Genomic DNA, 15,057 nt, shown 5'->3' on the forward strand with positions numbered 1-15,057 from the left:
ACTTCTTTGGTACTCCTTTCAGTGACAAACACTGCCATAGAACCTCACGATCAACAGAGTCGAATGCCGCCTTAAGATCGAGAAATACTACCATTGTGGGGCGTCTGAATGTGTGTCTATGTTCTAGAGCCTGACGTAGTGTGAATATCTGATCTATACAACCACGTCCAGGTCGAAAACCGGCCTGGTTTTCTCTAATCTGCTCTTCACGAGCTTTAGTTAGGCGTCGAAGTATTATTGAAGCTAATATTTTAGACACTATATTAGTGAAACTGATTCCTCTGTGATTGTCACAAGAGGACTTTTGTCCTTTCTTATAGACTGGCACAATCAGTGATTGAGACCAGTCAGATGGGATTGCGTCCAGTTCCCAAATTTTACCTAAGACCTCAGTTAATCTCACTGCTAATACTGAACCATCATCCTTAAAAATCTCAGGGTAAACTTGTCAGGGCCTGCTGCTCTCCCTCGTTTCAGATTTCCTATTGCTTTTTCAACTCCGTAAAGAGTCGGAGGACTTGTCATTCAGGTCGACTGGAGATCGTAGGCAACCGAAGTATGGCTGAAGACCAGTTGAACTGATCCCTAAAATGTTCTGCTCATCGATTCAATCTCGTGGATTGAAAATGTATAACAACTTTACTTCTTAAATATAGTGTTCATCTGACAACTAACCAGACATTTAAGACTAATTAACAGTTTCATGCGCGTTTCGTCCTACTCGAGACTTATCAGCTGTATGTGCCCGCATCGCAGAGTTGATGTTCACTACAGGACTCGAATCTAGTACCATTAGCTTTAAACGCCATTGTGTTATCCACTTAACTACTGATTCCTGATGACCATTTGCTTGTGTAATGGGGTGAACTTTAAATTCACTTGGTATTGTTTAGACACAGTATTGCCTCGAAATTGCTTCAAGTCACAAGCATTATAAGCAAAGATGGATACCAATAAGAGACTGATCATATGCAGTCCTAAACATCAATAGGAAGATTCAATACGACCCTATCATCAATCTTTGACTTTAAATTATAAGATTTCTGGTTAAATCTGTCGAGATTATGAATTTATCATATGAATATATTTACAGCTACACTGAAAGATTTAAATGAACAAACTGTACGATGTCTGAAAATTACTCAAGCATTACAGTAAAATACTCTTACTATCTAGTTGTTTTTATCAAGATGTAACTATGAAGGGACTAAAATAAAATCTAACTCAATCACTCACTGATGATGTAACAAACAACTGTTCATAAATATCAGTCAGTCAGCTACAACATCGAACCAAATACATATATGCATCGTTCCAAGTTGCCATACCTAACTCATTAGCAACAAATTCATAGAAGTAGTCGTTTCAATGGTAGTAATATATAGAAAAAAGGTTATTTATAAGGATATAGTACATGTATTCACATATTTCATAACGAAGTACACAACAACAAAAAACGGGCGAGACTATAATTTATGGACGACCATTGAACGAATCTTAAGTGGCCTTGATATATACTAGTCAATCAGCAAACAGTCAGAGGTTCTAAAATCGTAATGCATGCAGTAGAGGAAATTATACACATGGCTACAGAATAATCTGCCCCTGAATTCATGATAAGGTCAAATAAACTGTTTCAGCCTCGACCACATAGCTTCAATATTGTTTGTGTACACTCCGGTTGTTGAGTACCGAAAATGACACTTGTGGATAACGACACGATGCACATAACCAAGCCTATGTAGGAGTCTGAACACTCTCCAATCATCCGTATATATTGTAGTACCTGGCTGCAGCCAATGTTACTGGTGCTTTTATTATCCAGTTCGCGATAATTGTCATAATTTACCTCAGTTGGGAATTATATATGGGGTTTTCATCACGAACTGACATCAGCTATCATGCCAGAAATCTATTTAGCCAAATGGGTGAAAGGCTTTCGTGCCCAAATCCGAGATCTATTATCTTATACCTGATTGATTCGTCCACAAATTATAGTCTCGCCGTTTTATTTGTTATAGCTGCTCAATTATCACGTTTTTTACAAAATTCCCTGTGAACCGATTGTACGTCAGCACTAAGCACTGAAGTTAGCGCCGTGAACTTGAAATCTCTCTAACGCCTCTGACTGGCTAGTCTATAAATTAATGTCTTACTAAAAAAACGAATAATTAATGTTAATATATCAATCATATTTCAGAATGTGGTGAAGCTGGAGATCTTACCTAACTTAGTATCGAACTTCTTAACATTGTCTTTTGAATGATTACATGAATGTGCAGGAACACATTTCACTTTGTATACATTAACATCATTTTGAACTAATGGATCATTATAATCTGTTATAGGTTGATTAGTACAGATAGGACTTAATATAATTGAATTTGATTCAAAATCATCTTTAGATAAATAATGTTTACATGTTAAATATTCATTTGGCTTGTTATTTTCATGATGTTGAACTTTCATATTTTGAGTTAATAATGGACAAGTAGTAATTCCTGTATTACAGGATGATGTAACAGTTGATCTAATATGATGATAGTGGTATATTGAAGATAAATCTTTGCTCTGTTTATTCACATTCAAAGAAGATAAATCAATCGTTTGCCTCTGAAATACAAGTATTACACACAAAGATAAAATTATTTTTGATTATGAAAAGGTATTTTTAAGATATACTGAAACTTCCAATGGAGCCATTCTAAGGTTATCCCCGATCTCGAACCCAGGAAAGGAGGGTTGGATATGGGGGTTACCAACTCGACCCCATAAAAAATAGCTCTGCTAAAAAGACGTAAACCATAAAAATTTATTTAAATCATTTAAAATCAGTCCTTAGAGTTGAACGATATTTACGTAGAAGAGTTATGGCAACCCATGATGAAAGCCGAGATTCTTCTGTATAACAAGACAGTTGTCCCTTTTAACGACTAAAGGAACAAATTATTTAGGTACAGTGAGTGTCTGGACAGGTTACGAGGCCGGAAGGATCATTCGAATAGCACTGGAGGCCAGTAAACGAAACCCACAAGATACAAAATGAACAAAAAAGATTAGAGTTGCTGCTGTACTCTGGTCACAAAGTACAGAAAAGTTTGCATGGATACTTTCCAAAGAAATGCAAAATGTTCTTAACGAATGAGAATCTTGTAGCTTCGGGATCAATAAAGCATCCTTAAAAATAAAAGAAGGTAGCCATCGTACTGAATGTTATTAATTAATACTCACCCACCAATGACAGTAACAAAGAGAGAGTGCAATTTATCGTAGAGAACTTCCAAGGAAAATACCTGACCACAGGATATAGATCTTAACATTCATGAAGGAAAAAGCGAGATCCTAGAATAGTGAAAGGATATAATCAACCAACGAATACTTTGTAAAACATTATTAATAAATAAAGATCACTTATTTTTATTTTTAACTTACCGTAGAAGTTTTAGGTATATGGAACATTCTATGTATACCATTGTCTTCTCTACTGACCATCTCAGTTTCATTAAATTTATTTCGGGGAACTTTATTTTCAACAGAACTTAATGAAAGACAATGTTCTTGTTTCATTGAAGTTGTGTCGGTCTGACTGAATACAGTGACACAGGTTGGTATGTTTTCTGAAGAAAAAAACAACGTATAATGATAGAAAGAAAGGGAAGATTCTTTCCATCATGAAATTAAGCCTTTAAATATGATGTAGAAATATCGACAGCCTCATATGAAAGTAAACATAATTGAAATCTAACAGAAAATGGTAAGAGACTACTCATTATGGAATTGAGTAGTTGTTCAATATAAACAAACGGTTTTCAGTTTCTTTTGTCATACATGAGAAAAAATCTGTCAAAGATTATTTCTATCTGTTTCTAAGTGAAATTAACAAGAGTTCATCGAAATATTGCCTGCAGAACTATTGCATGAATATTAGAATAAATCAAACAAAAAGCTACATATGACATGATATTGAGATGGTGGAGAAGATTTGTAGCTCAGGTGGATGATTTTGGTGGAGTTTTGTTCTCTGAGCTGGATGGTTTGGTCGTGGAGCTTTCATCGACCAAACCATCCAGCTCAGAGAACAAAACTCCACCAAAATATGACATGATATTGATTCAATCTACTCATATATTTCAGTTTATGTCTCGTTTATAGTACACAGTCAATCAGTGAGTCAGCTACAACATAGTACCAGGCACCTATATGCAGCGGATCAAATTGTCATATCTCATTAGCACAAAAAGATGAACACCGGATCCATAGAAGCACTACACAGAAATAGCAACGCACAACATTTCAGAAAAGCTACATTAGCTCAGCCTAATAACAGTCAAGATTTCAATAAAAACAATATGAAAAAAAGCTTTGAAATAAATTTAGTAGAGTTAAACTTGATGAAACAATGGATTAGTATACATTGTAAAAAATTTGCTATTATTTATTTCAATAATTGGGATCATGAGTCAATTGAAGCAAGACCACCATGGAAAACCTGGAAGTCTCGCGCACGAAACTGATAGGCCTTGGGTTCGAACCTCGCGGGGGTGGGATCGTCGATGCACACTGCTGAGGGGTCTCATACTGGGACGAAACGGTCGTTCAGTGCTTTCAGGTTTTCCATGGTGGTCTTGCTTCAATTGACGCATGATTTCAACTAATGAAATTACTAAAATCTCCACAAAACCCCTTCTGATACATATTTTTTAGTAATTTTACTAATAGTGATCAAAAAGTAGTATAACCGAACTAATAAAAATTTGGGCCTCAGCCACATACAACACAATGATAATCCTGTTTTGTTACCATTCTTTACTCTATAAATCAATTGTTTACATTTTTTCTTGACATCCAAACTACTTGAGATTCGTAATGACATTTCTCTTTGAATTGTTGAGCCAAGACAGTGTCAGGTAGTACTGATTCATTACACGTTTTCTAAATTAATATTCAGCTTCTATTCACTTAGTGTTGTTTTACTTGTATCTTCCCATTGTCATTTAGGACTGCAATTAATCAGTCTCTTATTGGCATATGTGCATCCTGTGCGGATTGCCTCGATACTGCTTTAAGTCACAAGCTTTTTAAGCAAAGATGGATAATGCGTGCTGAATTCCACTGCTAGCCACTATCCATCTTTGCTTAAATATATAGTTTCTGTTCAGAAAATAGACATTATAAACAACATAGGACCTAGTGAGTTAGTTACCATATCAATTAACCTACCTCATAAAGACAGAAATAAGGATAAGGAAAAAGAAGAAAATGTGGGGGGGGGTGAGGTGAAACAGAAAATTGCATATGAAAATATAAAACAAATCAAATAGTTGGATATTAAAAATTAAACAAAAGATTAACTGATGAACACGCCTGTACTAGATCACATCACCTATAGTAGTCACAGTACGTCAATTTTGATAATCGGAATACTTACTAATCAAAAACATTTGATTTCTGTGACCACTACTTTATTGATTATTTATTTAAACACATAAACATTGGTACAAGCAGGCACCAAATAGATACGCGTCACATAAACCATACAACTTATGTTAGGGCTGGGATACTGCCCGGGTGCCCAAACCTAAGCATGTGGTTTTCTTATGAAACCCAAAGATCTAATCCACATGGCAGTGGAGCAACACAAGGAGATACAGTCACATGGTAGCCGGTAACCAACAATTGGTTCATACCCCATTGGTTCCCTCAGGATCCTGGTTTCCATATGCATCATTGATTTGGAATGAGGATTTTCCAACTCGCCCAAGTGTAACCAACGGTTGGAGACTGTGTGTGACATGGCTCAGAATCGATCACAATAGTGTAGGTGTATACACTCTCTGTCTTCCTTTAAACTATGAGATTAAAATCGCTTTATATATTTCTTTCTACGAACTAATTCTTTCTTCCTGTACTATATCCTTATATGTAATCTTTCTTTTATATATTATCACCATTAAATTAACTACTTTTATGAATTCGGTGCTCACTTTTTGTGCTAATGAGTGAGGTGTGGCAACTTGTACCAATGCATATATGTGCCTGGTCCTATGGTGTAAATGACTAACTGACTGAACTCTCCTAGGTGGATCCTCCATGTCCACTAACCGGGTTAAAGTGCTGAACACTCACTTTTCGTTTTCTCAGTATCATAACCAACACCCCGGCCGCCACTTGAAGGCAGTGAGTATGACTTCCCTGTCAGTGGCTGTATACGCCTGGTCATGTGATAGCAATTCCTGAGGGAAAGGCGGACTTTCCCCACCCTTGGCCATACCAGGACATTTGTTGGCAATTTTCATTGATTCATTCATGATATCAATCTAAACTCAACAATCTCCACAACCTTATACTGTTAAGGGCGGCCTGCTTGATCATCTGGGCTACCTGTTCCTGCCATCCAGATATTTCAACAAGTTATCTATTTTTGTTTGTTTTAATATATCACTATGTTTATTAATCGCATAACCTATTCTGCTGCGTTTCTGAAAAGTGTATAACCTTTCGTTGTCAAAGTTACAAAAAAAAAACTCAATAAGAGACAATGTGGTTGTTGGCAATATACAACGGAAAGAATGCACATTATTCAGATGTTCATTTAGTGAACTGCTAACATCTAACTGGCGATCACTCAATATTTATCACCAGGACCGACCAAGAATAAAGAAACGGAAACTTGTTGAAATGCTTTACGCTGAGAATTCTATATTGTACCAATAATATAATATTGAATAAAGCTGATGATGATAATAAATAATAATAATAATAAATAAATAAATAAATAAAATGTAGGTCTTGAAAACACTTAAATTCATATATTTTCATATATGTGTACATAAAGTAGAGTTTATATTGAGGGAAAATAATATGCACAATTTTCAATTCATGTTAAATTAAATCGTTTTATTCAACTTACGTATTACATGATTAGAATGATATTCAGTCATAGATAAATTGCTATATTGTGAAGGTATATATTCAGGTAGATTGTTTGAATTGATTTTAGAAGCAGCATAATGTATATATGGTGAATTATGAGTAGTATATTGAGTAACTAATTGTATTCCATTAGAGAAGATTGTAGGATAAACGTTAGATAATGTTATATTCATATTATCAGATAACCATTTACATTCAGTAGTTAACATATCATTCTGAGTTTTTAAAGAAACAATAAGATAGAAATGGATAGAATTATAATGAAACAATTATAACATTTAAAATCTATCTCAATCGAAGTGAATGTTAGATGAATCTTGATTGTATGAAATGAACCACTTCATAGCCATGACAACAGCACATAATGAATATCATCATGGCGTATAAGAATACGTTTTCTCTTCTAGATAAATAATTATGGTGAACATCGTGATGTTGAAACTAATCTGTTAGCATTCAAGGTTGCTTGAAACTACTTTAGTGAGATTAAAATATATGAACGACCTTTGAGCGACAGTAAACTAACCTTGAGAGTGTCCACGTAGTAACTAGGACCAAATAAGGTTTATAAACTAGGGTAAGGAATTAGAATTATGATTTATAGTTGATGATTAAGGTTAGAAATTCAGTTGTCCTTTACATAATGTATCATTCTTTTGATTCTATTGTTATTCCAATTTCTCTCCGTTTTCTTACTTGTTCTCTTCATATCAATCTATTGCTGGTAAGCATTCCATTTCCTATTCCTATTATATACTACTTATATCTGTTCACATTAGAAGTAATACACTACAATATAATTAATGCTAATGTGAGGACAGTCCCTGAATGAACTCAAGGAAGCCCTAAGAAGCTCAGAAAGAACCGAAGATATTCCATTCAATCATCGTTTGGAAGAATATTCTAGAACCCCTATGCCGAGCTACACTATTGGATAAATGCTAAAAATCCTCTTTATGCGGATTGGATGACAATGATGATGATTTCATTTTTATTAAAAACTATAAATACCTGACTGTTTTGTACTATAATTGATACTGTTTTAGAATAGCATTCCTTTCAAAAATCTTCTCTCTTCTCATTTGTAACTAAGGAGGGTTCTATCGTTCGAGTGCTGAAGTCATACGCAGTACATTAAGAATCTAAGCTCTAGATATGACAGCTAACAACTAGTCAAATGTTATATCGACAAAAGAAGCAATTAGTCCATTTAACTAACTATTTTCAGAAATCTTTCTGAATGTATGCTACTTATAATGAAGCAATTCTTTAAAGAGAAGTATTCGTACAATAAATTCGAATCCAATTAATGAAGACAGGATAATAAGTGGTTTAAACAAATCATAATACAACATTAACGAAGGGTGATTTGTAAGTGAATGAATAAGAGTCAAGACTATAATTTATGAACAAACCAATTAGATATAAGATAACAAGTCTTGAATGTTTGGCGCAAAATTCATTCATTCATTTAGCTGAATAGCATCTTGATATTTTAGCTAATGTTAGTTTGTGATGAAAACACTAAATCTAGTTCCCAACCGTAACGATTAACTGTAAATCAAAAATTCTAATTGTTCGCACTGATTTATAATTGTCATTTAGTCCTAGATAATAGGTGAATATTCTTAGGGTTACTTTAGCATCTCTCGAAAGTTGTCGATTAATTATAGTCTCAACGTTATATAAGTTCACAGTTATATAATATATCCATGTAGGCCAGGGTAATTTTACATTGGTTTTCAGGAGAACCAGACACCATCCAGACCTTCACGTAAAAACCCAAACAGTACAGCTCAACCCCGTTTAGCAGGGGAACAAGACACCGTACAGGCTTTAAAGCTACAATCTGAATAGTACAGCTCAATCCTGTGGCGCAACCACACAGGTACCAAGTACCCTGGTGGACCATTCGCACCATTCATATACACACTCACACCACGTGTATAGTTATTCCGATCAATGATCGCGTGAATCAATTATGCACAGCACGAACAGGTCAAAGTTGACCTATTCCGTTTACACGACAGTCAAACTCGTTAATGTTAGCAATGGCGGCATGCCTTACGATGTCCCAATGACAATGGCACTCGGGAACACTGAAAAGCAACCACCAGTATGAATGAAATCGGTTAACCAACAAACCAATTTTTCGCATGAACAGTCAGCAAAACTTGCCAAAGCAATGCCGAGCCGTCCACAATATCAATGGCGAACCTCCAGCCTCATATGAGACCTTCAGCTCTATATAGTCTCAACAAGTTAACTATTTTATTATACCCATAAATAACTACGCAGAAAGCTTAGAGATCCACGAAAGCCATCATACAGAAGATACAAGTGTTTGTTAATAGTTGTCTACTTCGGATCCGTTGGCCAGACACGATCAGCAACAATCTACTGCAGGAAAGAACAAACAAGATCCCAATGGAGGAAGAAATCAGGGAGAAGCTCTGCAAGTGGATAGGACACACATTGAGGAAAGCACCCAACTATCTCACAAAGCAAGCCTTAATTTGGAATCCTCAAGGCCAAACGAGAAGTGGAAGACCAAAGAATACATTACGCCGACAAAGTGGAGGCAGATATGAGAAGAATGAACAACAATTGGATAGAACTAGAAAAGAATGCCCAGGACAAATTACGTCAGAGAATGCTGATCGGCAACCTATGCTCCACTAGCAATAACAGGCATAGGTAAGTAATCACCCACTATTTATGTAGAATTCGGGACAAATCTGTATGGGTCAACGGTACAACAATGAACATTAACACAACGAGAGACAGCGGAAATTAAAAAGATGAAGAGCAGAGAATGTGAGATATTGATCCTTACTTAAGTGGAAACTAAACATAAGTGATATAGTTCAAAAGGGACGAGTGAGATTGAGTTATAAAGTGTGGACTCAAGATTTAAGGGGAGGTAGGGAGTAAATTAATATGCACTATTACCACTATCAAACCCTGACCATGTTACTCAAGATCTACAGTCATAGATTAGGACCATTACTCGCAGTTCGAATATAAAATCTGGATATACCGACAAAAGACAGAGTACTAATCGCTAATGAAGTATCTTGACTTTCATTCACCCACGTGGCTATAAAGAACTCTTGGATTATATAGCTGATATCAACTTGTAATGAAAACCGTAAGTATAATTACTGACTTTAACTTCTAGTCCTAGATCCTAGTTTTAATTTCTCAGACTGATTCATAAACCTATTTTGAGCCTAAGAAGCAGAGTTGCTGAATAATGAACAACATATGGATAGAACTTAAAAGGAAGGCTTAGGACAGAGTGAATTGGAGAATGCTGGTCGGCAACCTGTGCTCCATCTGAGGGGGGGGGAGGGTAACAGGTGAAAAAAAAACTACTGAAAAGAAAGAGAAAAGGAATCAATAAATTGAAAACTTACACTTTTACAAATACTTATCTCATTTGTCGTTGTTGTTGTTATCATTGATATTTTATCGTTTTGAATAGATGGTGTAAATGATTTGGAAATTTCATCGATTTTTATATCAGTATTTTTAATCAATAAATGATCAAGTTCATTATGGGCATCATAATAATTAGGGGTAATTTCTTTCTCTGAAATGATATATAAAATTTACTTAAATATAAATTTATAAGATTTACAGGTAGTTGAAATAAATGAGATAACTACTGAGTTCCCCAGGTATTATTTGCTTATATCTTCCCACTGTTGTTTAGGATTGTAATTGATCAGTCTCTTATTGGTATATGTACATCCTGTGAGAACTGCCACGATATTACCTCAAGTCCTAAGCTTTATAAATAATGTTGAATGGTGGTTAGCAGTGGAAACCAGTTGAACACGCGTTTCGTCCCATTTTGGACTCGTCAGTTGGATGTACCTGTATCCCAGAGTTCCTCAGGCTTGTTTCCATCTAACCAAGCCCAGTAGATAAAAAAAATCATCGAAAAACAATCAAAATGAATAGACATAAGACTGATGATAGTGAATGTTTAGAAGAATTCTCTACTATTAAAACTACAGTTTAAAAACGACATATGTCAAGAAATATGAGGACAGGAGTTGGGAAATCGATTACAGAAAACGTTCACTACAACCCAACTGCATGGAGTATCATAAACTCGTCCAATCATTACAACCATAAACAAATGTATTGGTCAAATGTAAGTGTAACTATCAAGTTCACTGCTCTTGTGAAGCCAGTTATATAAAGAGCAGAATTAGAAAAATCTGTCAACACATCTGCGGATAACATACTGCTTAGTTGAGGAAAGTACATTTAAACCCAATTAAAAGTTCTCTTCATTCTCACTTGATTGATACAGAACATCCAGTTGACTTGAATAAAGCTTCTCCAGTTATTTACTGTTTTCCATCAAATACACAATAATTATCTAGATTTATATTAGAATCTAAGTTTACTGTAAACACTGTTATCAAACACAGCTAAAGGATATGACTGCTAGAGACAAATGATGTAACAGAATACAATTATTCTATGACACATATTTCAGAACTATTGATCAGAAGTGTTGAAACTACCTACTGCTGATAAATGCTAGTACTAATCATATACAACACTGATTAGTTAACAAGATAGGAACCTTAAATAAACTGAAACAGTAAAGTTGTGGTACTAATTTCGAACAACTACATGTTCTAATAAATGAACTCTTCGAAATAACAAGCGCCCGAATTCCCTGGTACTGTCGAGAGTGAGGAAAGCCTACTCTCCCCCTCTAAATGCTCTCACATAGCTACACGTATATAGCCACTACCATGGAAGTCCTACTCACTGCCTTCTCACGGTAGGGGTGTTGATTATGAAAATGAGAAGATGAAACGCGAGTGTATAAAGCTTTAGCTGGATCGGTGGATATGGAGGATCCGTCTAGGGGAACTATGTGTATAAATAACCATCTAGGGGAGTTGGAAAACCCACATTCTAAACAAATGTTGCACATCCTGAGGGAACAATTGGCGTATGAACCAATCGCTGATCATCAGCTACCATGGAACTGCATCTCCTGACGTCGCCCCACTGTCTTGTGGATCAGACCTTTAGGTTGAAGGCTCCGGTTATATCTCCCTCTAAGAAAACCATCTGCTTCGGTTTGGTCACCCGGACAGTATTTAACCCCACAAGCAGATCGGATGATGAATTGTGAGCACTTATATTTGGTGCTTCCTTGTACCAATATTGATGTGTGTGCGAGGATGATAGTGATTGCTTGTTTGTTTAGTCAGACATGCAGATAATCTGTCAGGTGTTAAATGAGTTATATATTTCCCTATCCTTATTACTTATTATTATTGATTGTTCATTGTTGTTGAATTGTGCCGGGTTTTGTTGAGGAAATATATTTACGTTCTAGTCAGGCTAACCACGTGCTCATGATCTGAGTTGTGTTGACGTCCTGTAGAATAGACACTTGGAGGGAATCTAGAGTAGATATTCGTCTAAGATAAATTAGAGTCCCGATAGTGTAGACGGGAAAAACCGAGTGTTATAACAAATGTTTATATGCTTACATAAATAATATGACTTAGCAAGGCATCAAATTATCAATTCTCTAACTGTTAGTAGACATTTTGTGGTATGAAAACGATTGTCAGTTTACCACTTGTAGTTCATGAATCATCAAAATTCACTAGTGGAAAACATTAAGAGATATTGTATAAAGATATCATCTCTGAGCCCCGAATATATTGCATTTTCCATGTTTCTTAACTACGAGAAAATCTTGCCAATCATTACTTTCACCTCTAATTGAACAAATAACGTTTTGGTAAGTGTCATGAAAGAATGCCACATTATTTTAAAGGGAGAGTCAGTCAGTTAATCAGCTACAAAGTAGTACCATGCACATATATGCATCGGTACAAGTTGCCACACCTCATTATCACAACAAGATGAACACCAAATTCACAGAAGGAGTTACTTCAATAGTAGTAATATACCGAAGAAAGATTGTGTATAAGGGCATAGTACAGGAAGAAATTATTAGTTCGTAGAAAGAGAGATACGAAGCGATTTTAATCTCTTAGTTTAAGGGAAGACAGAGAATGTACACACCGACGCCATTGTGATCGATTCTGAGCCATGTCACCCACAGTCTCCAGCCATTGGTTACGATAGTCACGTAGACCCTAACCAAGTAGTCTGCATCTACCAACATGGCTCAGACTAGAAGTTAGTGACTTTAAGTACTGATGCCACGATTTGTTTTGGCCTCCTCTAACTTTTTTCTAACTATCCTCAACGCTAGTTAGCATTACGCGAACTATGAAATCATTCACACTGGATATCATTCAATGCTAATAGGTCATACTGACTATAAATTCTAGTTGTGTTGTACCATTTCGTTAAGCTAAGTTTTATGAAACTTTCAGTCGAAGAGAATCTCTATCTATTAAATAGGAATTTTGTGAGCAATTATCTTTTAGTCCTTGGATATTAACTTAGATAATCATAACTCTCTATCATTATCGTCATTATAATTTATCTACTTTACCGCTTTTCTGTTTACCTTCACCATGTTTTATGTTAATCTTGACAGCATTAAAGTGACATTTCCACTTATTTCTATTCACTCATTTAGCAGAAATAATTTAATAGATGAATTCATGAGTCAATTAAAGCTAGATCACCATGGAAAACTTGGAAGCATTAGACGGCCATTTCGTCTTAGTATGGGACTCCTCGGCGGTGCACATCCACGATCCCTCTCGCTAATGTTTAACATCTAGATCATTGAGTCGTCATCCAACGGTATTAGTGTCTAACTTCACCCAATTCACAAAAATTACGCCAAAGAAATAATATTAAGTACAGTTTGTACTACGTAAATTTATTACTATTTCGCTCATTTTTGTGTACCACAATACACTACTGATAAATATTTAGTAATTTGTGTTTTAGATTGAGATCATGAGCTGATTGGTGTTGGACGACCATTGAAAACCTGGAAGAACTGGACGGCCGTTTCGTCCTAATGTGGAACTCCTCAGCAATGGGCATCCATGATCCCACCAGCGAGATTCGAACCCGAGGTCTTCAGACTCGCACTCGAACGCTTAACCTCTAGACCACTGAGTCGGCATCCAACGGTGTTAATGTCTAACCTCAAACAATCCACGAAATTGCGTGACCATCTTCCATTGTATTGAGGTAGATATATGTCTCTACCCGACATGGATTAGCTCCACTGGTCACGGCTTCTCAATAGAACTCCAAGAATTTCCTCACGAAGCTAATAACTAGTGAGCACATCGTAATTATCAGAATGGGGTTGTGGAGATTATGTAAGTAAATTTTTCATAATATTCAATAAAGAACCGTTATTTTAAACAAATAGTTGTTTTGCGAACTTCGATTTTGCGCGTATCTCTATTGGGTGACTTGGACGCTTCGATAGACTTAATAATAGTACATGTTATCCTTTTAATCTATTCCAATTTATTAAAAAACGGAATTTATTTTTGTTTGTGTCTTTAAGAGAGTTTATGACACATAGACATCTTATGATTCAAGGTTGATAAATTCTATTGCTACTGGTGTTTTCTATAGTAATACAATTTTCCAGACAAATTAGAAACTTCATACATCATGCGAATTTTGAGTTAATGCCCTTGAAAGGATCCTGTACGGAGACCAATGTATGATCGGAACAACAATTCTTAAATCTGATTCAACCCAAGTTTATGTAATCCGAACATGATCTTGTATGTTGAACAAGCTTTCCACAGTAAGTCAAAGGTATGTATTTAACAATATATAATACTCAGAAAGGGGTTTTGTGGATATTATAGTAATTTAATACTTGAATTCATGAACTAATTAAAGCTAGACTATCACGAAAAACCTGGAAACATTGGACGGCTTCAAGAGGTATTTCCTGGAATTCTAGTGAGTAGCTGTGACCAGTGAAGTTCAACCGGGCCTATTGTAAGATAATAACTCACTGAAAACAATGATGGACTGTGGTGCGATTCCATGGATTGGTTGAAGTTAGACAGTATCAGCGTCAAATGATGGCTCAGTGGCCTATAGGGTTAAGCATTCGAGGGTCCTAGGTTCAGATTTCACGAGTAGGATCATGGATGTGCACTGCTGAGGAGT

General features: G+C 35.7%; 1 protein-coding gene across 1 annotated transcript in view; it reads right to left on the reverse strand.

Moving 5' to 3' along the window:
• Nucleotides 1-15,057, reverse strand: part of MS3_00007019 (uncharacterized protein) — a 57,691-nt gene that overhangs the window by 23,582 nt on the left and 19,052 nt on the right. Inside the window, exons 8-11 of the mRNA XM_051215275.1 lie at nucleotides 10,353-10,528; nucleotides 6,911-7,148; nucleotides 3,433-3,617; nucleotides 2,226-2,613 (exon numbers count right to left, since the gene is read on the reverse strand). Of these exons, the coding sequence (XP_051068476.1) occupies nucleotides 2,226-2,613; nucleotides 3,433-3,617; nucleotides 6,911-7,148; nucleotides 10,353-10,528 (987 nt within the window). The remainder of the gene's footprint in view (nucleotides 1-2,225; nucleotides 2,614-3,432; nucleotides 3,618-6,910; nucleotides 7,149-10,352; nucleotides 10,529-15,057) is intronic.

This window comes from Schistosoma haematobium, chromosome 2 (assembly GCF_000699445.3).
Source record: "Schistosoma haematobium chromosome 2, whole genome shotgun sequence".
Lineage (NCBI taxonomy): Eukaryota > Metazoa > Platyhelminthes > Trematoda > Strigeidida > Schistosomatidae > Schistosoma > Schistosoma haematobium.